This window comes from Phasianus colchicus, chromosome 3 (genome assembly GCF_987193195.1).
Source record: "Phasianus colchicus chromosome 3, bPhaCol1.hap1.1, whole genome shotgun sequence".
Classification (NCBI taxonomy): Eukaryota; Metazoa; Chordata; class Aves; order Galliformes; family Phasianidae; genus Phasianus; species Phasianus colchicus.
The window spans coordinates 86561563-86589433 of NC_143438.1; the positions used below are offsets into that span (position 1 = coordinate 86561563).

Sequence of the window (27871 nt, forward strand, 5' to 3'; positions counted from 1 at the left end):
CTAGACCAGGCTGCCCAGGGCCCCATCCAATCTGGCCTTGAACACTTCCAGAGACAGGGCATCCACAACCTCCCTGGGCAGCCTGTTCCAGCAGCTCACCACTCTCTCTGTAAAGAATTTCCCCCTGACATCCAACCTAAATCTCCCCTCCCTCAATTTAAAACCATTTCCTCTTGTCCTGCAGTTATCTACCCTTTCAAAGAGTTGATTCCCCTCCTCTTTGTAGGCTCCCTTTAGGCATTGAAATGCTGCAGTGAGGTCACCCCACAGCCTTCTTTTCTCCAGGCTGAATTCTATGATCCTGTTTTCAAGTTCCTTTATCAAAACAGAAGGCACAGCTATGTGTCCTTTGCTGTTCAGAGCCCTGTGTTTAGCCAGTGTATCAACATGCATACAGTGTTAGCCATCACTTGAGCCAGCACTGCACAGCACTGCTGTCCCTGTGCCCTGCTGTCAGTCAGCACAGTGTTAATAGCACACCGGTGGCTTGGCTTGATTTTTAGATCGTTGTCTTTCCTATGGTGAAAATAAAACTAATCTCAATGTATCTTTTCATTAAGAAAGGAAAATCTGGTAACTTACAACAAGAAAAAATGTATTTTGTAGATCTGCTTTTATTCACTTTTGGTATCATATGTGACTTTGGAGCTGTTAGGGTGTCTGCCTTCGTATTTATTAATGAATCTACATGAGTTTCTTTAAGATCTCTTAATTCTGAGTAAATATTCATTTTGTTGGTTTCTGTTCGTTCTCTCTGTGTATGTGTCATTCTTTACCCACTTGGGGTAGGAGAATTGTATACTCCATAGAAAGAGAAAACCATTTGTGCCAACACCTTGCAGATAATATCTAGTGACATCGTTTCTCCCTTTATGGCCTTCCATTAGTTTTAGAACATTCTTCAATATAGCCAAGAAATGAATACGTTTTGTCCAACATACTGCTTGTCAAAAGCTAGAAAGTGCATTTCCTTAGTTGTTAGTTTTGTGTATGCAGTCTGGGCTTATTACTGTTGAACAATCAAATGGTTTAGAGCAGAACTTGATTCTGTACAGATTAAAGTCTTCATGTGTTTTTAAACTACGCCTATCAAATGTTAAAATGTAGCCTAATAGGGTTTTTTCCAAGTTTTATTAATATGTTGCTGTCGTTATTATTTACAGAAATTGCTTTGCAAGCAGTTTTTCTATGAGTCGATTAACCTTCATGTGCAGCATTATTTGCTATTGATTTCTCAATCATGGGACGAAAGGGTAAGAAGTCTCATGCTGTTTATGCATGCAAGTGTCCTATTTTTTATGCATGACAAAGAAAAATTGATTTGGGGAGGGATTAAACTTACCAGTATGTGATTAAATGCATGCATCGGTGGAAAGACCAGAGTAAACTGCTTCTAAAAATGTTTTGGCCTGCCCTTTATATGGCGTATGAGCTATTTTTTCTGTCTGCTATGTCACAAGGATCCCCAGTGGTTCTGAGAAAATCAAATAACTGATGAATTCCTGAAGACAGAAGTTAACTGTGTACATAAATCTTGGCTTTCAAGGAATGCTATTTCATTTCTAGAAAATGATGTCATTCAAGATTAATTCATACAGCAGTTAGACAGGATTGAGTAGAAAGCTGGGGGTAAGTAGGTGAATGAGACTTTACCTCATCTAGTAAGTTGTAGATTTTGGCTGATGATTGTGTCCAAAGGGGAACAGCTCTGAATTTTGGTATTTGGAGGTGCTTAGCTGAACAATCAAAGTTCTGCTTAATTCCATACTTTGAGTTTGTGCTGGTGAAATATCTTAGCAAATTCTGTTTCTTCATAGCTGATGTATTCAAGGAAACAACCTGTGACAGTTAATACTGCTGACTGAAAGTTTATAAACCTTTTGATACCAGTGTAGAGGTTGATATGTGATTTTCCAAAAGGTTTATGTCATAATTTTTTACATTTCAAAATCTAAAGCAGTTACAATACTATTGTTTTACAAAAATATATTTAAGAATCTTAAGATTACCAAGACATCTTGAAATTAGGGAATTCACAGATTGTCTACAAATAAGGTATAAAAAGCAATTTAGTTAAATCTATTATTGAAATACTTGGCTTTTTTTTCTTTAAATATGTATTTGTGTAGAATGAATATTGGAGTATTCTGATGTGTCTGCTCTTAGTTCTCAAGAAGAATGTTTCCTGGATGTTGAACTGCTGACCCTTTCATGATTTACATGTGCCAGATGAAACGAGTGTTACTGAAGTGCTCCTGTTTTGTGTTTAAGAACTTTGGCTTTTTTGAAGTACTGAATTTTTCTTCTAAACTAAATTAATGACAGTAAAAGTTAATAAGTTAATCTTCCCCAATTATTGGGGATTTTATATATCTTTATAAAAGATAAAGATTTGATTTCAAATACATTTTTTGTCTCTTTTTAAGTTCAATGACTTAAACAAAAATAAAATTATATCAGAATTATAAAGAAGAAAAATTAGGAGAAATGTTGTGTCTGAACACAGTGGAAAGCTTCCTCTATCTGTTATTTTAAATGTAGTAAGTACAGTAAGTATTTGGGTTGTGAAAAGTCTAGTGAATTTTTTCCCCATAATAAAATTTAATTTAGCACTAGAGCACTTTCATCTCCATGCTTGCAGGGTAAGAGTTCCCAGCAGTTTCAGTTCTGAGCATTTTGCAAAAATGATAAAGCAGGTGGGAATATGTCAGCGTGGGTCAGATCAATTCCAGACCATTTTTCTATTTGTCTTGTCCTAACTATCCTAACTATAAAAATAACAGAAATAGCTTACCCAAATAATAGGAAAAAATATATATATATATGAAAAAGAGTTAAGATTTAAACTGCAATTTTTGTTAATTTATCAAATTCAAAATCTTTTTAAAAAATCTGTATCAACAACACAATAGTCTAATTCATGTTCATGCAATTTAATTATTTGCAGAGTTGTGTAGAGTTGTTTCAAATTCAAGAGGAATTTTTTGTTTGTTTGTTTTGTTTGGCAGAAGTCTGGTTTTTACATCTAAGGCATTTGAGACTAGATGGTTAACAACGTGTACATGTACATATATCTACTTCTCTCTATATAACTATAAAACTGTCTTCTAGAGTGAGCAGTTTAGTGGGATCAGAGCGGTGATGGCAAAGGGACATAGCCTTTAGGTACTGAAGATTTGCAGAACATTTGTTGTTTACTTTACATTCCTTAAGTACCCCATTGCTGAAATTACAGAAAGGTGGCCTCCTTTTTAGTTAGCTGGGATACATAGTTCTGGACAGAGCCTTCAAGATTGCATTTTTACCATTGCATTTGCTGTTGTGAGAAAGAGATAATCATTCAGACTCTAGTAGCAGCTGCACTATTTTATTCTGGTTATTCTGGAACATATGGATTGAAACTGGTGCACATTGTAGAACTAATGGAGAAGATAAAATATCCTTGAGATTGTTAATAATTCAAATTAAACCAGAAGGTTTTCTTTGATGTAATTTCTATCCTTCACGTGTGAATTAACAACTGTTAATATTGAAAAGTTGTTAGATGAGCTTCTATTTGCTTGGTTTAGCAATAAGCTGATCTTTAGTGGGGATAGAATGAACTGTAATCAGACTGTCTTCAGGGAAGAAGTTGTGTACAGGCAGGTCTGGAGATCTATTCTTAATAATTTATGAAAAGACTTAAACTTTTCTAGCCCCAAATAATTCTGCAAATACATTTGTGTGTCCAAATCAGTGTATCATGTTTTGTTAATGCTTCCTGAGGACATTGAATAGGTAGAGATAGACTCAGTCAGGGTACTTAGTGCAAATCGGTTCAGCTCAGCCAAGAGGTTGTACTTAAACTTGTGTGTCTTCTGTGACTGTTTTCCAAGTAACATTGCAGTATTTTGTTTAGCATTTGATTTTTCAGTAAACTCCATGCGATTTAAATGTGCTGCTTAACAGGAGGAGATGTCTTAGTACATTTTGGACCCTATCTGTGTGCCTCAGAACTATTGCAACATTGAGTTTTCTCAATATGGGTGCCATGGTATGTTCTTATGCTGCTTTTTTATGTACAGTGAGAGAAAATATATAATTTTTGTAATCTCTTATTTAGATACTGATATGAAGAAAGTTCTATTTTAATAAGGAAGTGTTTGTCAAATTTCTGTTTATGTACTGAAGTTTACAGCTGAGTGTACTTAAATGAGAGTAAATCTATGAGGACGTGCAATGGGAAGAGAGTTGGCTGTCTATTTGGCTACCTGGAGCTGGGAGTAGGAAGAAAAGGTGACCAGTTTGAGCATCTTGGTAGGGCTTTTTAGTCTTGTCTTAGGTATCAGGCATAAATGCTTGTTGATGTGTTTAGCCAGGTATATAGATAAATATTTTTACCTGTAGTTCACTAATCATGACTATCTTGAGGTATTGCTAGAAGTTTACCAGAGGGAAGCAGTAACGTTCTTGGAATAGTTTTGCCACTTGCACATCTCAGGGACTTCTTGTTGCCTGCCTTTGGTCATGTTGCTGCTTGTCCTTCAGCCTTTTAACCAAGGCTGCTGTAGTGTCTTTCTGTTTCAGGCCAGTAACATTTTGCCTGCAAAATGCTCTTTCAGGTTACTCCCCACTCCCAGCAGTGTGGGAACTGAGTGATGCTGGTAAGGTGCAAATATTCTAGCCTCTCATCAGTGCATCCTGTAAAGGAGTGTAATATAAAAATATTGTTTTTTGTATTTTTTTCTGCTGAGTTAGAGAAAAGTTTGAGTGAGGGTGAAGCCAGGCTGAACAGGGCAGATCATCTGATACTGGGAAATTCTCTGCCAGGGTCACCACTGTGCTGGAAGGTACTGTTCTGCTACAGCTACAAATCACTGGAGGAGCCAGGCAGTCAGGGAGGGAGAGAAAGAGTAGGATTGGTGGGAGTTGGTGAGAGCATGAGGAAGCTGCTATGATTATGTCAATCCTTTACTTTCTTTATTCTGAATTAAATAGTAGATATGCTACCATCAAATTTAAATTTTAAAAGGATATCCTTCTGGCTCAGTGTGCTAATGGATGTGGCCCTTAAGTGCAGCAGGTATTTTGTCAATATTTATGATGACTCTGCTCTATGCTTGTCTGGAGGGAGAAATAATGCATATTCGTGTGCTTCAGAGGCTGCACAAGGTATTGTGAGCTCTCTTTTCCTAACCCTACACCTTTACTACAGTACTTAGCCTGCGTCCCCTTTTTTGTCCTGATTTATGAAACGCTGCTATAAAATCAGTATTTATATGACATAAACTTATAAAGGAGGAAAAAGAAGAGGTATTATCAACCAAAACTCATTTCCTGACTGCAAACTCTGAAAGCAGGAGTGAAAATTGTACTTGTCCACAATGTTAACAAACATATTATCAGTATTAGCTATAATGGGAAAGAGTCAAGGAGATTTATGCAGATGTGTATTTCCAGATGCCTTTCCTGGAGTAGGAGTAATAAAATTTGGGATTGTTTTATTGTTTTAGTGATAAGAAATAAATGACCTGGTTATTGCCAGTAGAAATACAAGTAAGGACAAGAAGCAAAATGCGTAATAAGTCATAGAGCTTCTCTCACTGGAACTAGATTAATTTTAGATAATAATAATGTTTTAAAAATAGGGAACTCTCATGGTATCTCAGAGTAGGAAAAGAGGAGGCGGTATTGAAGAGAACAGAAATGAGCAAGTAAAATAAAGTTCCCATATGAAAACAACAAAGGTGGGAGAAAGAAGAGACTGTATGGAAACACTGTAGGCAGTGGAACTTGTGAGAAAGAATGTAACCAGAGAACTTGCTGTAATGGAAAACTTTCTTTTAATGGATTAGAAGTCTTTAAAAAAAGGCACCATCCCAAAGATAATATCTTCTCTGGGGATTTCTTTTAATTGCTAATGGTTCTGAAAAGAGTGCGTTGTTGAAGAAGCTTAGTGGTAAGCTTTATTTAACTAGATTTTTTTTTTTCTTTATCTGTTTCTTACAAGGTGCTTGATGTGCATTGTCATCTCTTGTTGTAATAGATTATTTTTGCATGCTTTTACTTATTTGTGCATCTTTCCATGTTGATCCAAGTATAAAAGCACTGATCTTGAAGTCATATAAAACCAGACTTAGCTGTACAAATTTACTGTAAGGGAGAATATGAGGTTTTGTTTGTTTGTTTCAATTTAATTAAGCACCAAAATATTAAATGTACAGTGGTCAAATGTACGTATTGGATGGAATTTTTCACATTTGCAGTTGTCTTGAGATTTTGCTGTCGTGGGGGTGAGTAGCTGATATCAAGATGACTATTGCATTCTTGAGGGGGAAATTGGATCTGTATGCTGGATGTTTTATTTGCAGCTTCTCAGTGGGGAGAGGATAGGGACCAGCTGAGTAGAAGGCAAATGGTGCTGAAGTAAGAAATGGAGAATAAGAGGTGATTTACATGATGAGTCCTCTGTTTTCCCCTGGAGCATGAGAGGGACACTGCGCTGGCTGATAAGCACCTCCTTAGAGCTTTTGTTCTTTTTATAGCAGGTTGAAGAATATTTCTAATTAACTTCCTTATAGGGCCAGAATAATTTTGCTCTTCCAAAGTATTTGATCTGTTTTTAGTACCAGAAGTGGAATGCCCTTGAAAATAGTTTCAGCTCTGAATTAGATTGACTGATGCTACCAGTTCACACCCAGCCAGGTAGGGCTGGTGTAGCGGTCAGTGTTAGTTTATGCACTTTCCTCTGGATAGTTGAAGCAAATTTATTTTTGTGTACATTCATCATCTCAAATGTAAGAAAATAACTAAAATTTATTTGTGTTATGCAAGTGATTGCAAAGCAGAAAATAAAACAAATGAGATGATTGAAAATAATGGGAAGCTGTAAGGTAACTTGAAAGCTGCTTACCTTAGAATGGAGTTTCTCCCTGATGTACCATACCCTTTGTGAGCAAGGATGTTAAGGATTAAAGTTCTGTAATCCGTGCTTACATTTTCAAGTATTATCAGAGAGAATGTTAATTTTCCCAACCTATTTAAAATTAAAGAACCACTTTACATTTAAATCTTTCTGTTTAAAATGCCTTTATAGTTAGCAGTCTGTCTTATGCGTTATTTTTTTTGCCATTATTCAGCAAGATAAGCAAGGTGTTTTGCCAAATACATATCAGTCTTCAGTGATAAATTTGGTTGTGGCAACCAAATGACTAGATGTTTTTTTAAAAAATACACTGATGTTTTTCTATGTTGTCATGTAAGTGAGAAAACCACATGTTCCAGGGGGCTGAAGTGTCTTTATTCAGTTTTATTTGGTGAGATGTGAATCCTACATTGACAGTATACTTTTTGTTCTTTTTGGTTTATTTTATGCTTGGCTTTGTTAACAGAATTTGATACTGAGGTTTTTCACGTGTTTGTTGTCTTTATGTAAATGTCACAGAACTAGTCAGATAAGCTTACAGTATCACAGAGCCCTCTCGTGAAGTAACTGCTTCTGTGCTAGTGTGAGAGAGCAACTTTCTGAACAAGGACAGAGTACCGGGGAGTGAAATCATATCCAGGATGAGGCAGTATGTTCAAGTTCCAACTATTGAGCAAGAAAAAGCCTATGATTATAATTCTGCTTTTGAACCAAGACCGTGTATGTGTTTGGGTAGGTGAAACAATCATTTTATGATTAAGTGGACTATTTCTTACTATTGGTGTTACATAGAATAAATGCTTGTAAAAAGCAGTATCCTTGCAGTTGGTAAATATGTGCAGCTGCTGCTTTAACATATGAAATGTGGGCTATGGGATTCTTTGAGCAGTAGATAACATGCATTTTTTAACTCGGAAAATCCCATTGTTGTTGAGATTTAAATGTATGTGTCTGTGTGTGTGTATGTGTCTGTGTGCTGTTTAAAACTTTCACATTGGCTATCTTATAATAGTGTAAGCTTCTCTGTAGATTTGATGTTAACCTTCGTATTTATTTGTATTAAATGTCATAAAAATGGTAGATCATAAAGTGCAAATTATGCCTGGCACCAAAAGGAAATTATCACTGGAGTTTGGGTGACAAACCAGCTCAAATTGGAATATGTTCCTTTTACCCAGCTTAGTGACTGCATTGTGCAGAACTGCAGAACAGCTTACTTGTCTGAAGTGAATCTGTTTTACTTGGATCGGGTTTATCTTGGTTAAATTGACATTGAAGAAATAAATAATCGTTTTTCAGTGGCTTCACCCCATTTAATAGTGTTCTTCTTTCCTGGGTTAGGTAGTGAAATGTTTTGGGATTTTGTTTGTTTGTTTAATTTCAGTGTGCTGTTAACATGTATTATTAAGACATGATTATTCCGTTGTATTTTTTAATTCTTTCTTTTTCCTGTGATTTTTTAAAATCTATTTCATATGTTTCCTGTTTATATCAAAACTCTAAGCAACAATAAATAATTTTTCAGCAAAGCCTGTCTCATGACTATTAATTGTCTTGGCTGTTTGTTTTGTGTTTTCTTTTTGTTTTCCTGCCTTCTTTTGAGAAGTTTTTTTTGTAGTGTTCTGTTCAAATTTCTTCACTCAGAAAACCCTTTAAGGCTGAAAACTTCGGTAGATTAGCTCTAGCTTTCTAATACTTGAATGTTCTGTTTAACTTAGAAAATTATGTTAATGTGATTTAAAATAAAGAAATAAAAATGAATGAATTTTAATGATAGTGAATGCTTTGAAGTGTTTTTTCCTGCAAACTGTTCTGTAATTAAATAGATAACAATGTAAAAATACTACTGAAAATCCAAGAAGTTTTTCAAATCTGATGCTATACACTTATTGTAGGCCTTTTCTGATCTCAAAATTGACTGTATACCTTTCATTAGAAGATCAGTAATAGAACACTGTTGGGTTTCATTTAACCGAAACCATCTGGTTAGCCTGTGAGAATGATCTTGTATGGTGTTATCTGATATCTCACCCTTCTCAGTTGAGAGTCTGTATCCAGGGTTTTATGCTCAATTTATGTGGCTACCATAGCTCTAAAATATTGTTTTCAGACTTAGTTTGTTGCAAGAATATTCTTATCTGGTCATATGAAGAGGGAGAAACTAATTCTAAAAGTATTTATTGACCTCTGTCTTAAGTTTAATATTGTATGATATCTTCTGTTATTACTGTACTTGAGATAACCGTAGAACAATGCTACTGTTATTGTATCAATATTTTGCTTTAACAAAGAATGATCAAACTCATTTTTTACCTGGGAAATTTACCTTCTGTGAAGCAGAACAGAAAGCATGAAAGCAGTAGTCAATAGAAGTAGTTGCTCAAAGAACTTGGCAGTAGTAACAAAGTAGTGCTTCACAAATAAATGCTCAGTGTTACAGTTCTTTACTGTTTGAATATGTTTTGTTTTTATGGCTTTTTGAGGTCCTAATTTGCATTTATCTTACTGATTATACACTCATTCATGACCTGAGTGGAAAGACTAGCAAAAAGAACTTAGAGTCAAAGTCTGGTTTCAAAAGCAAAGATCTATCTATTGTAATTGTTTCCAAATAAATAAATAGGAAGAATGAAGTTGTCAGACTCTTAGTAGAATTCGGGCTTCTGTCTAGAAAATGGTAACATCATAAAGCAGTTTGAATAGAAGGTAAATATCTACTCATGCAGAGCCTTGTAATAAAAGAGTACAGCAGAGGAAGGCTTAGTCCTGAACTTCCCAGGTGTTTTTATTAAGTATGGTGCAAAACAGCTGTGATTTCTTAAGTAAAGAAATGCAGATCCTGGTAAGTTTGTGTAACAGTTCTTAGCAGTCTAATAATTTTGAAGATAAATTGTAAACAACAATGTTATCCCAAAGGTAACCTTTATTCAATTATTATTTTGAGTTGAACGTGATTAATCTTTTGTAGATTTTACTATTTTTAGCAAATAATTTGTGGGTACAAAGTGGCTAGCTTTTTGTGAGACGTTTTTAAGATACCTCGCTTCACTGAATGCTGTAGGCAGCACGATATGAAAGACTAGGTGTGATCTTCATGCAAACTTGGCATATAATTAATCAGTATATTATTGGACTTGTTCCAGCTCGGTGGTTTTTGTTCATCAGAGCTGCTTTAATGTTGGTCTAAGACCTGACCAGTGAATTAGTCTGATGTTTCTACTGAAACATTTTAAATCCAATTTGCTGAAACGCTTACATTCCTTGGGAATAAATTGTCATTTGAAAAATGAATGGGACAAATATCTAGAAGCTTTTTCTGTATGTGTGTGTGTTGAAATTTTTTTCACTTTAGATGCTGTTTTTAATAGAAACTGGAATTATTCCAAGGTATTAGTAGCCCTGAATTTTAGGGGAAAAAAAAAAGAGAGAGATGCTTACTTCATAAGTCTCCGTCGTACTACAGTATCATTTTAAACTAGTAGAATTACAAGCTACATTTATAGGTATGATTGTTGATGTATGAATACGGTATCAGTAGGAGAGTAGAAATAAGGTCAAAAGAATACTTTGTGCCACTCCAGGCAACTGTCTTTTTTTCTCATGCAAAGGAAAACAGTGAAATAATGGAAGTAGAGCATCTTTTGTTGATTGTGTTTATATCAATTTATATGATTCCCTCTAAAATACAGTGAAGATTTCATTGACTTCTTAGTGGAGTAAATAGAAGGTGTGTTTAGTTAGGTTTTGAAATGGTCATTTAGAATGAACATAAAGGAGCAAGTGAAAGTAGTCTTGGTTTTTGTACTGCTAAATTTTGAAATTCCTTGATCTTTTAACGTATTTTTAGGAATGGCTTGATGGCAGATGCATTTCAAATATTCAGAATGTTTGCATATTTTTGCACTTATTGCTTTATAACAGTTTTGCTTATATGATTTATCAGTCTTTTTCAACTACCTTAATTTTACTTAAGTGCTGGAAGTAGCAAGCAACTGAATTCACTATCTTTTTTTTTTTTTTTTTCTGCTCACTTCAGGTGAAATCACCAGAGTTCCTAAAATTTTGTTCTAAATTCTGTTGGCTACATCTCTCTGCAGGAGTGTGCTGTTGCTGTGCTGCTTTACGACCTCGTTACAAGCGTCTGGTAGATAACATATTTCCTGAAGATCCAAAAGTGAGTGATGACTTAAAATTGTAAGGGTTATTGAGAAGTTTGTTTTTTTTGTAGCTAACACTTTAGTATTTATTTTTATTTTCACATTTCACAGTAAATTCTTCTGTAATGCTTCATATCTTTGACAGAGATTAGTAGAAAATTCATTTGGAGGGGAAGCTCTTTAAATAGTTGACTAACTCCCTTATCAGAGCAGGGTAGTGCGTACTGAAAAGAAAAAAATAAGTATGTTTTCCTCAACTAAATGGAGATTTAATTAAACTTGGTAGTCTGTCATAGAAGTAGCATTTGACTCCATTAACAACTTAGAACCGTGAACACTTGTTTTGTTTGCAGACGTAAACACTTCATCTGAATTATCTCAGAATTCTCTGTTGAAATGATTTCTGTCTTAACAGTTAATATTGCTTTGATTTGTACATAATCATGATTGTGCAGTGTAATGGAGAGTTTGTTTATGGTGCTACATTTTTTAAAATATTTTGTATTTTTTATCATAGAAAACATGAGCAGAGCAGTCAGGATTTGTATAATGTTTGGTTTATTATTTGCAGAGTACATGGGCTTTCATTAAAATGTATTGGTAATGAGTGCTAGTTACTGCATCTATGTACGCTAATGGCTTTAAATAAAATGATTTATGTGTATAGTAAGCACTGAAAACATGGAATCATATGGTTTTATAGCTTCATTGCAATCTCCTGACTTGATGCAAATATAGAGACACTCCAGGTGCCTACAGTTGTAGATTTACAGCTGTCCGTGAACGTCTACAAGCTGGTCCATGGTGTTTCACTGAATTACAGGGCTTTTCTAAAATATTAGAAGACTTGATTGATAAAATGTACTTAACTGCTACTGATCATGTTTAACACTTCAGTTATTTATTTGAAAAAGATAATGTTTGGAGAACTTACAGGAAAATAAAAATGAGGATGTCCATATCACAATTCCCATTGGAACTAATATATTAATCTCTGCCTGATCTTGTTTTAATGATTAGCTTTCAGGTACCTTGTATTTCAGCCTTGTCCAAGACATGACACTGAAGAAATGAAAGGTTTAAAATAAAATCTTGTTTTTACATAACATAATTTTTGAAGTTACTGGTTTTTGTAGCTAAAGCTTTTGGCTGTTTTGCTTGAAAGTTACATATTTTGTAATCTGAGTCAGATCTTTGAGTAGCCAAAATGAAAGCATTTAAAAGCTTCATAATTTCTGTAGATTTAATTATTTTTATTTTTTACTTTGTGTATCTGTTCTTAGGATGGACTTGTTAAAGCTGACATGGAGAAGCTGACCTTCTATGCTGTTTCTGCACCAGAAAAGCTGGATCGAATTGGTGCTTACCTGGCAGAGAGACTGAGCCGAGATGTTGTGAGACATCGCTATGGGTAAGGAAGTAAGTCACAACACTAAAAATAGATGCTAACAGGTAGCTGCACGTAGGGTCAAAACGAAGTTGATGAGTTGAGAAGGTAAGATGTAGTCAGAAAAAGGAGAAAATTATAAGTAATATGGAAACAGTGTGCAAAAATATTGAATGCAAGAATTGGAAGAGAAGAGCAGTATCCATCAGAGGCCATTGTCTTTGGTGTAAGTGATGTCAAAAGATATTTTTATAACTTTGTAGAATGGAAAAATGGCAACTTGTTAGGATAATTAATTTTACTCATTTTCTTTTTCATTTAATTTGAATGTACTCTCACTGTGCAGAATTGTGGATAATTTGATGGCTTTCCTTCAGTGGGATTTGGATTGGGGAAAATGTAGAGTAGAAAGCTGGGGTCAATAATTGAAAACAAAATGTTCTAAATAGAACACTGTATTTATTCTGTTGAAAAATCCTGTTTGACATAATATAGAAAACAATTTCTTCTTTAGATCCTGTGAAGGATGTACCTTCACCCTTTCTTTTCTAATTTTTTTTGTAGTGAAGACTTAATGATAAATGTTGCGCATGCATTTATGTTAGTTTCTCCACAATTAATTTTCAGATATGTTTTAATTGCCATGGAGGCATTGGACCAACTTCTAATGGCTTGCCATTCTCAAAGCATAAAGCCATTCGTGGAAAGCTTTCTTCATATGGTGGCCAAGCTTCTGGAATCAGGAGAACCAAAACTGCAAGTTCTTGGAACTAATTCTGTGAGTAAATTTGGATGCTAACTTAAATCAAACTAAGTTTTTGCTTATTTCTTAAGGCAAAATAGTTTCAGAAAAATATCTGTCAGCTAATATGAACTGAGAAGGTTCTGTGTGTGGTGAGATATGCTGTTTGGGCATAGAACATTACCAGCTGGAGGCAGAAAAACCTGTTTCCTTTTAGTCTCAAGCTCTTTTGAGATGGTTGGACTCATCCTCTGCAGAAATAACCTCTGGAAGGAATAGGAAAGCTGTTTTGTGGATTCTTATTTTGAATCTTTGACAGACCTCCTAAAGACATTGTGTAGATAAGGCAATGTTTTATTCCTTTCGGCAATAAGAGAAGTGATATGAGAAAGAGGAAATAAGTTCCTTTTTCATGTAATCTAATGTAACTTAGATTTAAATATAATGCATCTTGATTCTTCTTGAACTGCTGCAGAAAAAAAAGACCTTGCATTTAATGTAGGTGGTTGTTGTTAGCTGTGAGGAATGTTCTTTGTGGATTCTGTAAAACTGTTGGACTTTCTTGTGGGCATGATTCCTAGCTCACGGAATTAAATGAAGTTGTACTTCAGGGAGGCAAGAAGGTCTGTTAGAGTGATATGACTCTGGTATAGAATTTCCTCTTAGATTTGAACACAAAGGATTCTTGCTGTGACAAGGGGGAGGAGCTTCCCCTTGTACCTCAGACTGCCAGGACAGTTTTACTGATGGGAAATGTGTTTAAATATATACGCTTATATATGAATGTGTATAATATATAATACATATATGATAAAAGAGTCCATCTCCAGTGACAGAGTTAACGCTTTATTGGGGATTTTAGAGACAGGACAAGAGCTAACAGTTTTAAAGAAGGTAGAACTAGATCAAAGAAAAGCTTTACTTAAAGGAACCTGTTGCCCTGAGAAGCTGTGGATGCCCCATCCCTGGAATTGTTCAGGGCTAGGTTGGATGGGATCTTGAGCCTGACAAACCTGATCTGGTGGGAAGGTGTCTCTGCCATAAGGACCCTTTTAACTCAAACTATTCTGTGTTTCTCTATATGTATTTTCTTTAATATCTTTGAGCTCTACTACTCTGATTTTTTTTTTCAATTGTAAAAGCAGTGCTTGGCATGATCCCTTATGGAATTACAGCTTTGGAACTTATTTTCACAGTTGCCAAATGGCAGACCTATGTCACTTTCCAGTTGTTTAAAATCTTCAGTGATAAACAGTTACTGTAAACCTCCACTTTGGTATGCAAGGCAAGCACCACTTCCAAATGAATATTGATCAGAAGTTCACATTACGGTCATCTGTTTGATATCGCTGTCTGTTCCTAATGAGGCATTTTATGAGCAGAATGGATCAATAGATTTCCTAAATTAGGAAATACTTCTTGTTTTACTATCTTGAAACTTGGTAACAAAAACTGAGATGTTAAATTCTGTTAGGAGAGTGAATATATGGATCTTCAACAGTATTCCAAAGGCTAGTTTTGGTCTGTTATGCTAATTTCTCTAGATGCCCAATATAGTCAATAGAGAGAAAAGTCAATTTGTGGTAACTCTAGACAAGAAAACTCTATATTGGCAATGAAATTGTCTTTCACTGAGGACATTGGCCTACTGTGATCTTAAATAAATTTGATGTCACGCATGGAGAAGGTTTATCATCCCATTTATCCTTTTAAAGCTTTTTTTTTCCTCCCAAATAAAATATAGATGGTGAAGTATAACTGAATTATCCTTTATGTGCTTCAATTATTCTGTTGTACCACTTTGAAGAGGAAACTGGTGCTGTCTGGAATAGCTATGAGTAAAACATAAATTGGGGAAAAGTCAGTATTAGGGAAAATTTCTGTATTTTTGGTTGTTGTTGTTGAAAATGATTTTCACACTAGCTTCTGCTTATAATCACAATCATATTCCATATCTTTTTAAGAATTTGATAATTATTTTCCATTCCAAAGCTGACTTCCAAAGCTTCACAGGAATACAAAGGCAGTTATGACTTTCGAGTAATATTCAGCTGTCTTAATTGTTAGATTTTTTTTTTTCTCAGCCTCCCAAACACACTTTGCTTCAAATTAAAACAAAACAACAACAACAACAACAAAAACAGACTTATTTACTGAATTACTTCTTGAAGTTTGAAGTCTTGGAAAGCACTGAAAGCTGCTGATGGTGCCTTCAAGGTTTTTTTTTAACTTGTAAATCTTATGTTCTTGGAGGCAGAAATTTTTCTATTTGGTGCTCCATGGAGGGATCCTTAGCTGTCTTTTCCACTCCTCTGTGTGATAAACTGCTCATCACACCAGGACTCTGTGTGTACCTCACTGATGAGTTATGGGGATGTGGTTTAGGGGCATGGTGGTGATGGACTGATGGTTGGACTAGATGATCTTAGAGATCCCTTCCAACTTCAGCGATCCTATGTCTTACCTAAAAAGCCCACAGAGTTTTTATTCAGCTCTTTGACTTTTAAAACTATTATTTTTTAAATTATTATTGTTTATTTACATTTAAAAATCAAAGCTGAAGATTACTGTTCTGGAAAAACAATTGTTTTTATTTTTTATTTATGTATTTCTTGTGCCTGCTCTTTAGGTTAGTGAATTATTTTCTAATTTTTTACATTGCATTTGTAAATTATGTTTAGTTCTTACTAGAAATTTTTTAATAACTAACTGTAAATCTACTTACACAGATATTTGAGAACAGATGGAATTGAATAGTGGACTGTAGTGTTGAACTGTATTATTTTTTCATTTTTGAAGTAGAAGAGGTTTCAAATTGGCAGTATCTATAAAGTACAGAAAGTCTGTTTCTATCATGGTAGATATTTTTATTAACCATGTGCTAAGACAGCATATGCTGGTGGGGAAACTGAAAAAAATGTGGTAAGAAAAACTGAGACTTCCTTTGCTTGAGTAATATAGAATCTGAAAGCTGATTGCAGTATGTTTATTATTTGGAAATTTACTGGAGTGCTTAATTTCTCTCTTGTTACTGAAATTCTGTAAATTGGCTTAAAAAATTATGTAGAATATCTATATCTGCCTTTGTACAAATAATTAAATGTGTTGTTAGATCCATAGTTGTTATACTATTAGAGTTAATTCATTTTGCCTGCTCTTCTTAACCAGGAATAAGCATCTCCAAACTCCCTGAAAGGAGGCTATGGCAAGCCAATGTAACTATCAATAGGACTAAAGGGAACGGCTTCAAGTTGCAACTGGGGAGGTTCAGGTTGGATATTAGGAAAAAATTCTTCTCGGAAAGCTGTTAAGGCACTGGAGTGGGCTGCCCAGGGAGGTGGTTGAGTTACCATCCTTGGAGGTGTTAAGGAAAAGCTAGATGTAGTACATTTATGAAGTTAATGGTACCCAGTGCTGCACACAAACTAGAGCACAGGAGGTTCCTTCTGAACACCAAGAAACATTTCTGTGTTGTGCAGATAGCTGAGCACTGGCACAGCTTTCCCAGAGAGGCTGTGGAGTCTCCTTCTCATCTTCTTCAGAAATATCTAGAAGGCAGCTGGACACGGCCTTGGGCCCTGTGCTCTGGGTGTCTCTGCTCCAACAAGGACTAGATGGACTCAGAGGTCTCTGCTGTTCTCAACCATTCTGGAATTCTAAGGCTGTATGAATCTGGTGTTTGAACCTTGAAATATTTGTTTTTTTATAATTGTTTACTGAAATGCCCGTATATGTTCACACACTTCTTGTTATTCCTATGTGATAGTTTCCACATAATATAGTAGCTTTTTCTATAACTATCTGTATCATCATCCCCCCCCTTCAAATGAAACATGAGAAAAATGCAGGCTATCAAAGATAGAAGTTGGAAGCTCAAATATCAGAAAATACTGCTCAGATCCAGCCTACGCATTTTACAGATAGTCACTTTAATGTAACTTAATTTAAATATCTTGATTCTTCTTGAACTGCTGCAGAAAAAACAGACCTTCCTTAAAGACATCCAGAGGGTATCAAAACTTCTGTCCCTACATCTGATTTTTCTACAGATATGAAGTATTCGCTACCTCAGAGTGATAAGACAGCATAATTATACATAAGTAATTATGTCTTTGGGAGTTTAATTTCAGAACTTGCATGATTTACTCATAGGACTTACACAATCTGTTTCTCCCTGGCAATATGATTCAACTTTCTTGACTCAATCCTGGATAAGCATTTTCTGAAAAACATGTTCCTGCCTTAGTGGTAGATTTGTAAGGTTTTATACTGCTTGAATTTTATTGATTTCAAAATTAATGGAAATAGATATTACCAATGTAAATGCCTTTTTGTACCTTCTGTATTGTGTAATGTTTGTACTGGCAAAGCTTCCATAAAATGTCAGTATGTTATTGCAAGCACTTACTATGGTTGACAGACATGTTTACATCTATATATATTAAAACAAAATTAAAAAAAAAAAAGTGCTTTAAATATATCCTAGGCAACTGCTTGAAATTTCATTTAAAAAATCGCCTTTTTAAAGTTAAACAGTTTTTGTGTTTGTGTTATGTTTGAAAACATCTCAGAAGCTTAGGAGTCAGATGTTGTAAGTTTAACAGCTATAACATGTTAAAAACATCACTTCCAAGCAAGTAGGAAGTATAGACTAATCTGTACTGTGGAAACTTGTTCATGACAGTGCAACTCGGAGCAGTCTTATGACAGTTAGATTTCCTGCGACCTGAACATTCAGTCATCTGAATGCTAAGCCTCGATATCACTTGGAAGTGCTTTATGTTTGGTGGATGAAATTATGATATCTTGGAGGAAATCATTCTCTCTTTCTGGATATCTAACTGTGGACATCATTTTGAGAGCTGAGTGCTTGCATCCCTGGGCAAAACTACACTGTGAGTTAGGAGAAATGTCCAGAGAGTTGCTGATGTTTTCATGGTCTCAATTCTTTATTTTGATAAAAGAATTTCTTAGTGCAAGAGGAGTTCTTCCTCCTAGCAAATTTTGTTATAGTTATTTAAAGTCTTCATGTTGCAAGATTGTCTTAATCAAAGAAGTCCTCACATATTTTAGATCATTACTGCTGATCCTGGATGCTAGAAAAATTAATAATCTCATGACCACGTCTATGGTGTATTATTCTGCTCATGCATTTATAGAAGTTTGCTGTGTGAATCAGTTGTAAACCTAAATGCTTGAATGTTTGAAAAACGCTTAAGATCGTATTACTCTTTTTTTCCCCCTGAACTTAAGGATTAATTAGGTTTTTTCTTTCAAAAAAAAAAAAAAAAGAAAAGAAACAAAAAACACCCTTCAGAATGTGTGCTTGTTTTGTAATTAACAGTCTGTGAAACAAACTCGTGAGAAATAAATAAGACAGTAAAACATTTTCCAGTGTCCATTGGGAGGGAAAAGATGTTTTTTTTATACCTCTCCATATTGAGAAAACAGTATGATTGCTATTCAAGGACTGAATTCTCAACTGTGGCAGCAGAATATATAGTTCTTTTGGATTGTTTTTGTTGTTCTTGTTTTGCCATTTTGTTATTTTTTTTTCACTCTCTTACCACCTGACTATACAAGCTTTTCACTACAGAAAGTTATATAAAATGAACAGGTATTAGACAATTTTGCACCTTTTTCAATAATGAATGGGATTACAGTTTTAGAAAATTTCTGAAGGTGAACTGATAGTGTGGTTGCAGTGGATGACTGTCCTAGGTAAAGCAGAAAAAATATTACAGAGTAGAAAGTGGTGTATTTTTTTCAGGAATATACAGGTTTGTCTTTCAGCTATCTCAGAACCTCCATAAATCAGTATAGTGTAGATCATACCAAATTTGGGCTGATCTTTAAGTATGTTATAAACTGATAATAAAAATATATGCAGCTTTGTAGATTGACAATAAATGTCTCAACTTTTGTTTAGCAATTGGTAAGAATGATTGTGGAGTAAAAAGTGGAGTTATCTTAATATGACATCACTCTGCTTCATGAGGCAGCATCAGCACTGTGTAGACCTGACAACTTTTCCTTGCCCTTTTTTTCTTCTCTGTGTAGTCCATTCTAAAATTTTCAGTGATAGAGAATCCACAGTGCCTTCAGGCAGTCTGTTCACTTAGGTGGTTTATTTAATGTTTAGCTCAAGTACCTTTTGCTGCACTGTAAGCTCGCTATTGCATTTCTTACTACCACTGAACAAATAAAACATACTATTGCTTTTCTTTTCACAGCTGTCTGTTCTATATACTGGAAGACTAGTATTGTTTTTGGCAGCTCTAGAATAGATAATTTAATATCTTTCAGTCTTTTTAACTTGTTTTTTTTTTTTTACACACAACTTGTTCGTCTGTAGGATAATTGAAGGACAGTATCACTTAATCAGTATCTTCAGCAGTGATGCTTAAAATGGATGCATTACTTCATCAGTGGGTTTATTAATACCAATTAGATGGCAGAACTTTCTTCATAGATCTCACAAAATAATACATATCACAATACATTGTTTTCTTTATCATGACAGTATAAAAGCATCAAATTTTGTTGAATGTGCAATTTATGATAACCCTCTGTTTCTTATCTGCATTCAGCTGTGTCTGACATGTATTTGCACAGCTGCCTTAAAATGGTATTTTTCATTTCTCATTCCTAAATTGTGTCTTTTGTTCAGGTCCCAGTTCCAGTTTGGCCATAATGTGGCACTCTATTATCTAAGCCTCTAGTAAAACTGAAATATTGCCTAATTTCAGAAAGGCCCCTTCAGAAACTCACTCAGTATCGTATTGCAATTTGATGATTTACAAGTGTTGGTATTTTTTAAACCTTTTTCATCTTTCATATGGAAAGTGTTCTTTCGACATCATTTTTCTAGCTTCTTTGAGAGTGGTGGGATTTTTTTGGTCAACATCACTGAAGTTAAGGTGCGACAATTGTCAGTTCATCTGGGTTCACAAAATCTGTTTCCTTGTCATAAGGATAATTTAGGCTGAGTTGATCTGATTTCTAGTTGACTAATCTGCATTGATTGTTACTTATCCCTTTTTTAGTTCATAGATGCTTGCAAATCTGAATATTTTTTGTGTCCTTTGTGAGTGAAGGTTAAGATGAATGGTGCTTGGGTTGTCTGGGTTACAGTTTCATGATTGCTCCACTTCTTTTTTTTTTCTTTTTTTTTTTTTACCATTTGTAAAAATAAGCAAAATGGACAGAATTCATTCAGGTTTCCTTCCTTTGAATTCTGTTGCTGCTTTGCCAGTCAGTGGCAGTCTACCATAGGATTTCTTAGATTGCATGACTTAAAGACATTTGCTATTGAGATGTTTCCATATTGTGTAATACATAATTTGATTCAGTTTCATCATTTAGTAATGATCTAAATAATCTAAATAAAGTTCTGGTGGAAATTCTTTAAAAAGAAAACCTCTCAGTTTGATTTTCTTCTACGAAGTTAGATGTTTAGACATTGTGATATCATTTAAAAATCTGGATTTTATTTTAATGTGCTGTTTCATATTATTCTTAAATGAAGCTTAGTATTGCTTGGTATCAAAAGCTACTTTTAATATATTTCATTTTCCAGTTTGTCAAATTTGCCAACATTGAAGAAGACACACCTTCATATCACAGACGCTATGACTTCTTTGTGTCTCGGTTCAGTGCCATGTGTCATTCGTGTGACCATGATCCAGAAACACAAACGGAGTAAGTGCCATTCCTTATGTATTGCAAAGAATTGTCTGTAAAGTTTTTAGTACTGTATTTGGTGGAATCATTCATTCCATGGGGGGAAAAAATGAAATTGACTTCTTAAGTGGTAGCAAATATTGAAAATCTTAGATTGAACTCATGGAATATTCAGGTGAAATTTTAACTTATTGATGACTGCTGAATTGCATGGATTCTCTCCAGAAGGTCAGCACTTACTACTTTCAATGTGTGCAAGTTACATAACTCATTTGAGAAATCAGTGGGGCTACTTACATGAATAGAAAAGCATATTTTGAGTCTGTTATTCGAGAATTATTCTTCAAAATTGAATTTTACTGGATGTCTGTCATATGATACTGTATGAAACTGAAATGCCTTTGTGAATTCATATTAAATTTTTCAACATTATGTAAGCACCACAATGTTTTTAACTTTAGCTCCCCCTCGTGGTTTTTTTCTTTATGTGAATCGTTCATCAGTATTTAACTCTATAATTTTCATCACTCTTGTACTCGTTTATTTCCATGCATTAAATTATTCAACCAGCTATGATAAGTCCATATACTTAATCAGGGAGTGTAGTGACAGGACAAAGGACAAAAGTTTCAAAATAGAAAAGTGCAGGTTTAGGTTAGGTGTAAGCAAGTATTTCTTTCAATTAGGATGATGAAGCAGTGGAACAGATTGCCCAGAACAGCTGTATGTGCTCCTCACCTGGCCATTCAAGGCCAGGCTGGATGTGACTTTGAGCAACCTGACCAAGTGGGTGGCAACCCTGCCCATGGCAGGAGGTGTTGGAGCTAGACGATGTTTAAGGTCCAACACAAACATTTCTGTGATTCTGAAGCAGGTGTTGCTAGTGAAGCTGGTGTATCGTGCAGTTACTGTATAACAATATATTTCTTTCAGTGTGTTTATTTACCTGATGATGATGGTTACAAAGTACTATATTCATAAATGCTTTAATGAGTTCTTTGTAATTTTTTATTTTTTTTTTTTTTAAGATTTAGTGTAAGGAAAAAAAATATTAAGGTACTTAACATAAAACATTCTGTAACAGGTTAACATATGGAGCACAGCTTGAGATTTTTTTTTTTTTTTAGTATTTCTTCTACCTTCATTTCCCTTCATAAAAGAGGTAATTTCAGTAATGATCCAGAGCACGGGATGCATTGAGAGTGTAACTCTGATTTATGTCAGGTGTTATCTGCCTCCCAGAAGGATACCCCAGAGTAACATATGTCAAAGGAGTGGTTATTATTGGAGTAAGATAAGTGTTAAGTGTTCAGATTTGCACATTATCAGTCTATATTGTTACCTGTGTTTCAGTTTGCAATGTCGATGCACCCTTTAGGGAGGAATTTCATCCTAGTGACATAGGACACACACACACCCTTGATTGAAATGCTGTAATACCTTATTAACCTTTCCTTTATGGGTTAAATTCGATGCTGCAAGCCATCAAACCCTACATCATCTTTTTCTAGACCTCCTGTACAACAGAAGGAACATGAAGTTAGTGCTACTAATGCTCTAATACACAGAAATATATACATACGGTGAGAGTGAAAGAGTTTTTACTTAGAATAACCAAATCTGTAGCAATATAACTCCTTCACATCTTCATAGACAGTTTGAATGCATTTCCTGTGAAACAGAAATTTAAAACAAGTCTTCTTCCTTTGAGAAAAAATCAGTCTTGGAGCTGTCATATCAAATTTGCTGTAAGTACAGGGGTAGCAGATGACCCTTGGTTCCAGATAACAATTCTAAATGCAGATATTACAAGTAGCTAGTGCATTTGATAGAGCCTAGAGCATAATTCAGCTTATCCTAAAATGGACATGTGTTGCTGCAGTTTGCCTGCGTAGCTTAAGGTTCCACTGAACTTACTGACTTGAATGTGAATGGGTGTTTGAATAAAATCTACATTTATGGTCAAATAATGGAGATTTCTGAGCCTGAGAGCGAATCTCGTCTCATAAGTGACATTTCCCTTTCAGCAGGAATTCTACTGAAAAGCCAGTGTATTAGCAAAATTTGTCTTGAAGAGTTAATAGTTAAAAATCAGATTCTGAGAAAAAGTGTTGCTTGATTTTAAACACTAAATTCATATCCAAGTTATTTGTAGGTGACAACAATTGCCTGTGAAAAATCTTTCAGTGATGGGATTTTGGAAATTTCTTGTCTTAAATGGCAGTCTTAGATTCTTAATATTAAAGACTTAATATCTGGAAACTGCACTGTAGTTCTACTAGAGGATCAGAAAGTGCTTTGATCATTGTTTGTGTATCCCTCTCATTCTTAGGTTTATATACAAATGTTATTAAAGTTGTATTTACAAGTCTAAAATGACTAGATAACTGCTACTGGATCCTGTTTGAACACATGTAGCTTTGTTCAGAAATAGTTTTAAAAGAGAGGGCTGCATTGTTAGGTGTTTATAACTTGATATCTGGAAAATAAAACATCACTGAGTTGCTGTACATTTCCTTGTACATGTTCTTTTTATTAAAAATAATGAAAGTGTCTAACAGCTTGACTAAGTCTTTTGTAAAACTGGTATTAAATTTTCTTTTGTTGTTTATCAGCTGCAATTAATTTAGCTAAAAGAGTTTTGGAACAAAAGCAGTGGCTCCTTTGGTGTGTCGGGCTTAATTTGACAGAAGTATTTTCTCTGTGCTTTTCATCTTGTTCATCTTCCACAAATCTTGAAAGACTTACTGTTAATCCACAGTCTTAACTACAGTTTTTAAAGACTTAATTGTGTTATTGTGATAGCTGTTCCACCAGCTGAGCTGTGCTAGTTTCATATGTTTTTTCTACAATGGAGTAGGTTAAGTTTGCCACTGATGGATACTAAACTCCATAGAGTTTATCAAGGTTTTACCTAGTAATTTCCAAATTACTGTTTTTGAGAACCTGATGAAATTCCACACTACATAATTGCTGCTGCATAATACATAGACAGCCATGCTGCAAAGTGCTGTGTTTCTCCTATTTCATAATTCCATTTCTTCTTTCCTTAGGATCCGAATTGCTGGAATCAGAGGTATTCAGGGAGTGGTTCGTAAAGCAGTTAATGATGAACTTAGAGCAACTATATGGGAGCCTCAGCACATGGATAAAATAGTACCATCATTACTGTTTAATATGCAGAAGATAGAGGATGTTGACAGGTATTTTTATTCCTAATCACTAGTAAGTTTTAGTTTTTTATGATACTGATCTTTTTCTTACTGGTGGAAATCAGTAGTTTATTAGCCAAGTGTTCTTGAAACAGAACAGCTTTACCTACCTGCTGATAATATTTTTGTCTTTTTGACCACCTGCATTTCACTTGTTCACTGTTCAAGAAGTTGTATATCCATGTTTACTCTTTAATTCTAATTCTGTTTTTGTAATATCTCAGATGCAGTGATTGCTAAGCACAAGTTTGTAGGTAACTCAGATTTCACTAGTTATATTTGTTAAAAGTTGAGGGTTCCATTTCCGCTTAGTCATTGGAGCAGTTCCCTGTCCTGTCTGCAGCAGTTCTTAAAGAAAAGAGAGAAAAATTCTACTCTTTCTGCCCTTAATAGCTCCTGGACGTATTTAGAAAAGATCTATGCAATTACTAACGTTGAGGATATGCCATTTACCTTATAATAGAAATCTCACTTTTTTTTTGGTCCATGTATATATTCATGTCTTAATACTATGCAGGTTGTAGAAAATGATTATTGATAGCACTGTGAAACTTACACTTATGAAAACCTACTTCAGCTGTGTGAAAAAACTTAAGTGTTTGCATCACATGCAGCCCTAGTTGCTTCAAAACTTGCCTGGTAGGCTCAGCAGGCATCCAGTGACAACATGCTTTTTATGCTTTTGTGTGACACTCAGCTTTCACAATTGTTCAGTTTTTTCTTTTTTTCTTTTCATACCTCAGCTTTACTTCTTTTATTCCTAACTATTAGTACCTGGCTCTTCTATTAAGTAAATTTTCAAACTAAATTATTTGTTGTCTATCTATGCATGCTTTATGTATTTACTGCATATCACTAGCAGCTCACCAAGTACACACAGAAATATCCACTTGGATTTTAAATCTGAGGAGACATCTGAATGAGAGCCAAAGGTTTCTGAAACTGCTCTTTGAGAATGTTTTAGCCTTTGCTTGCTCTCACAGGGTTTCCAGATGTTCTTTCCTTAATTACCCCTTACAGTGCCCCGAAGCATATATTTACCTTTATGCAGCCAAGTTAACTACTGACTGAAGTAGGATTTGGATCGACTGCATAAAGCAGATCAGTTTATATGTGCTACAGGACTCATTTTTTATCATTTGTTGAGCAATGCAGCGTTGGTGGCAGAAAAACAAATCTGTCATAAAGCAACTGTTAACTAAATATCTGAACTGGCTTCTTCAAACCTTTTCCTGCAATGCACATTCAGTAGAAGAAAAGACTCATGAATTTCCATGAGGCAAATAGGGGCCTTATGATGCACGTATGATAGAAAAGCTGAAAACAATATTTATAAATTGTTGATATTCTGGCCTTAAATGATGATAGAGAATGTCCTGTTTTGTTTTATATGAAACTTTGTATTTTGCGGAGAACAAATGGAGTCTTCTTGAAGAGTAGGAGTAAGAAACATTCTGTTTTGGCAAATGAAATGAAAGCATTGTAAGGAAGCAGAAATTCTAGAAAATACTCCTATCTGAAGTCCATAGAAAATAACTGTGGCAAAGTTGAGGCAAACGTATGTAAGCTTTACCTTAAAGAGCAGCATAATTTTTGTTTGTGTAACCTTCAGAGCTTAACTACTGAATACAAATCAGAAGATACAGTTTTTGGAGTTGAGGATTGAAAATTTACACTTTTTTTTTTAAATTGTGGCTCATTTCTTCCAAGTGTCTGAGTAGGTGACTCAAATAAATGTGCCTGCATAACATATAAAAACTAATGTGTTTTTTTTTAACTTGTACTGTGCTACAATTGTTGTGCATACTTTCAGTATATTATAAACCCAAGAGATTCTCCCCTCCCTTTAAAGATTTTCTAGAAGATTCAGAACAAGTGAGGAAGGTATGTATCAAATAGAAAATTTAAAGGTTATTTTCAGTTATTTTGTAAATTATCGTTCAAGATTACTGTAAAATTGGAAGTGTCAAACTTATTTAAAGCAAATAGGTACTAATACTTCTTAGAGACTAAATATATCCATAATGTTCATATAACTTCTGCAGTTTTTTCCTGTAACCTCTTCTAAGCAAGAATCCAAGCAGTGCTTCTCAGTTTATAACTTACTTTTATTATGTTTTGAGTAGAATTCTTCCAGGTATATCAACTGTGTGTGTTCTTCACCTTGTTCCCTTACCCCATCCCACTCTCTGTAAAACTGTTTTCTAGTAAGTCTGTGTCATAACATTAATAGGGAATGATTCTCCTACACAGTCATTTGTATCTTTGCTCTGAGGAGGATGACTGTATGACTTTATCAGAGTAGGAAATAAAGAGGCAATCAAGGTGCTCAGCAGCTGGATAAAGCTGCAGGTTACTAGTATTCTAATCGTTGTGCTTTTATAAAACTATTTCTCATTACTTACCAGGGTGCCTGGGACTTTATTACTATCAAAATCCAACAAGTTAACAACACTTAGGGCTTTTTGAAAATCTGATGTTAGCAGAAGCTGCAAGGTTTTTATATCGTGTCTCTTAAATCGCAGTAATCTTGAAATACTAGATTTTTCCTATTAGAGTATCTGTAGAGTACACAGATATTATGAGCTCATTTGACTTGTGGCATTTCTGTATTCAACCTCTTTCAGTGCTGTAAAGCTGTGATTTTACTATGCTGAAGATTTAACACTATATATGTTGATACCTAATGCTTAATGAATGTTGTTTTAAACATTTAATATACAACCTTGCACTGCAAAACAGAACTATAAAGAATTTAGCATATTGATTTCTGCACTTTTAAATCTCCAACTGAATTGATGGATAATTTTTAATGTAGGTGAATGAATGCTCACTTCTGTTTTTAACATGTGTTTTGTGGAGAATGCAAAAAACACTTTCTACCTATAGGTACAGTATATCTTGAGAAGTAATACTGCACCTTAGTGGGAATTGTTTTCTTTTTTCTAAACCTCTCTTTTCTCAACTGCTTAATTTAGATGAAATGTCATTAACTTCTTAATGGTATGATGTGTGAAGTGCTTGAACTCAGAATAGCTTTTAGTTGGCTTTAATTTGTTTAAGTAGTTCAAGTTCTGTGTTTTGAAAAGGGCAGTTGGATGGGCAAAGAAACAAGAAACAAAAATAAAAATAATTAAAAGCATGCATCAAAAATGGAATATGGCAGACTAGATGCTCTTCCAGAAAGGTTTAACCATTCACTGCTTATGGTGTCAGTGTTCAGTTTTTGTATGGTGCCAGGACTTCAGGTTTTGCAGCGTGAGGATAGGCTTCAAAATCCACTTGAAGAATTTAGGCCCTGGCTGGCTTTAGTTTGTCCAAAATAGACCATGGTTTCCCTGGTTTTGCCTCTTGTGTCTGTAATTCTCTCTTCAATTTTTACTGTCCCTGTACCACATTGATATAAACAGTCAACCTGATTCTCAGTTACAAAGGGAAAAAAAATAATTGCAAATGACAGTATTTGAACTTCAAAAAACCTGTTAATAATCCAAAACAAACAAACTTTTGCACTGCAGTATTCACTGAGTCATAACTTAAAATTTACATATAAAATACTGTTGATATTTGCTGATTTTAATTCATTGGGAGAGACTGCAGTGACTGAAGAAATGACAGATGTGGTTTGGGGAGCTCTTCCTACTCATAGCTTTTCTTTCCCTCCCATAATATCAAGAATTTTTTATCATTCTTTGCTGTCAACAATACATTTCTATATAATCAAAATAAACGTAGCATTAATAATATTAGTACACTGTAATGCTGGAAGGAGCTGTATCTGGCATG

At 34.7% G+C, this 27871-nt stretch overlaps 1 protein-coding gene across 8 annotated transcripts in view; it reads left to right on the forward strand.

Moving 5' to 3' along the window:
- Positions 1 to 27871, forward strand: part of EFR3A (EFR3 homolog A) — a 70298-nt gene that overhangs the window by 10063 nt on the left and 32364 nt on the right. For 3 of the 8 annotated variants that reach the window (XM_090138005.1, XM_090138006.1, XM_090138009.1), the window contains 5 exons: positions 11002 to 11078; positions 12345 to 12472; positions 13076 to 13226; positions 20770 to 20891; positions 23927 to 24076. In XM_090138005.1, coding sequence (XP_089994131.1) covers positions 11002 to 11078; positions 12345 to 12472; positions 13076 to 13226; positions 20770 to 20891; positions 23927 to 24076 — 628 coding nt within the window. Of the gene's footprint in view, positions 1 to 1163; positions 1254 to 4090; positions 7637 to 11001; positions 11079 to 12344; positions 12473 to 13075; positions 13227 to 20769; positions 20892 to 23926; positions 24077 to 27871 lie in introns of those variants that run through there. The other 5 variants (XM_090138004.1, XM_031591236.2, XM_090138003.1 and 2 more) reach the window with 4 other exon arrangements.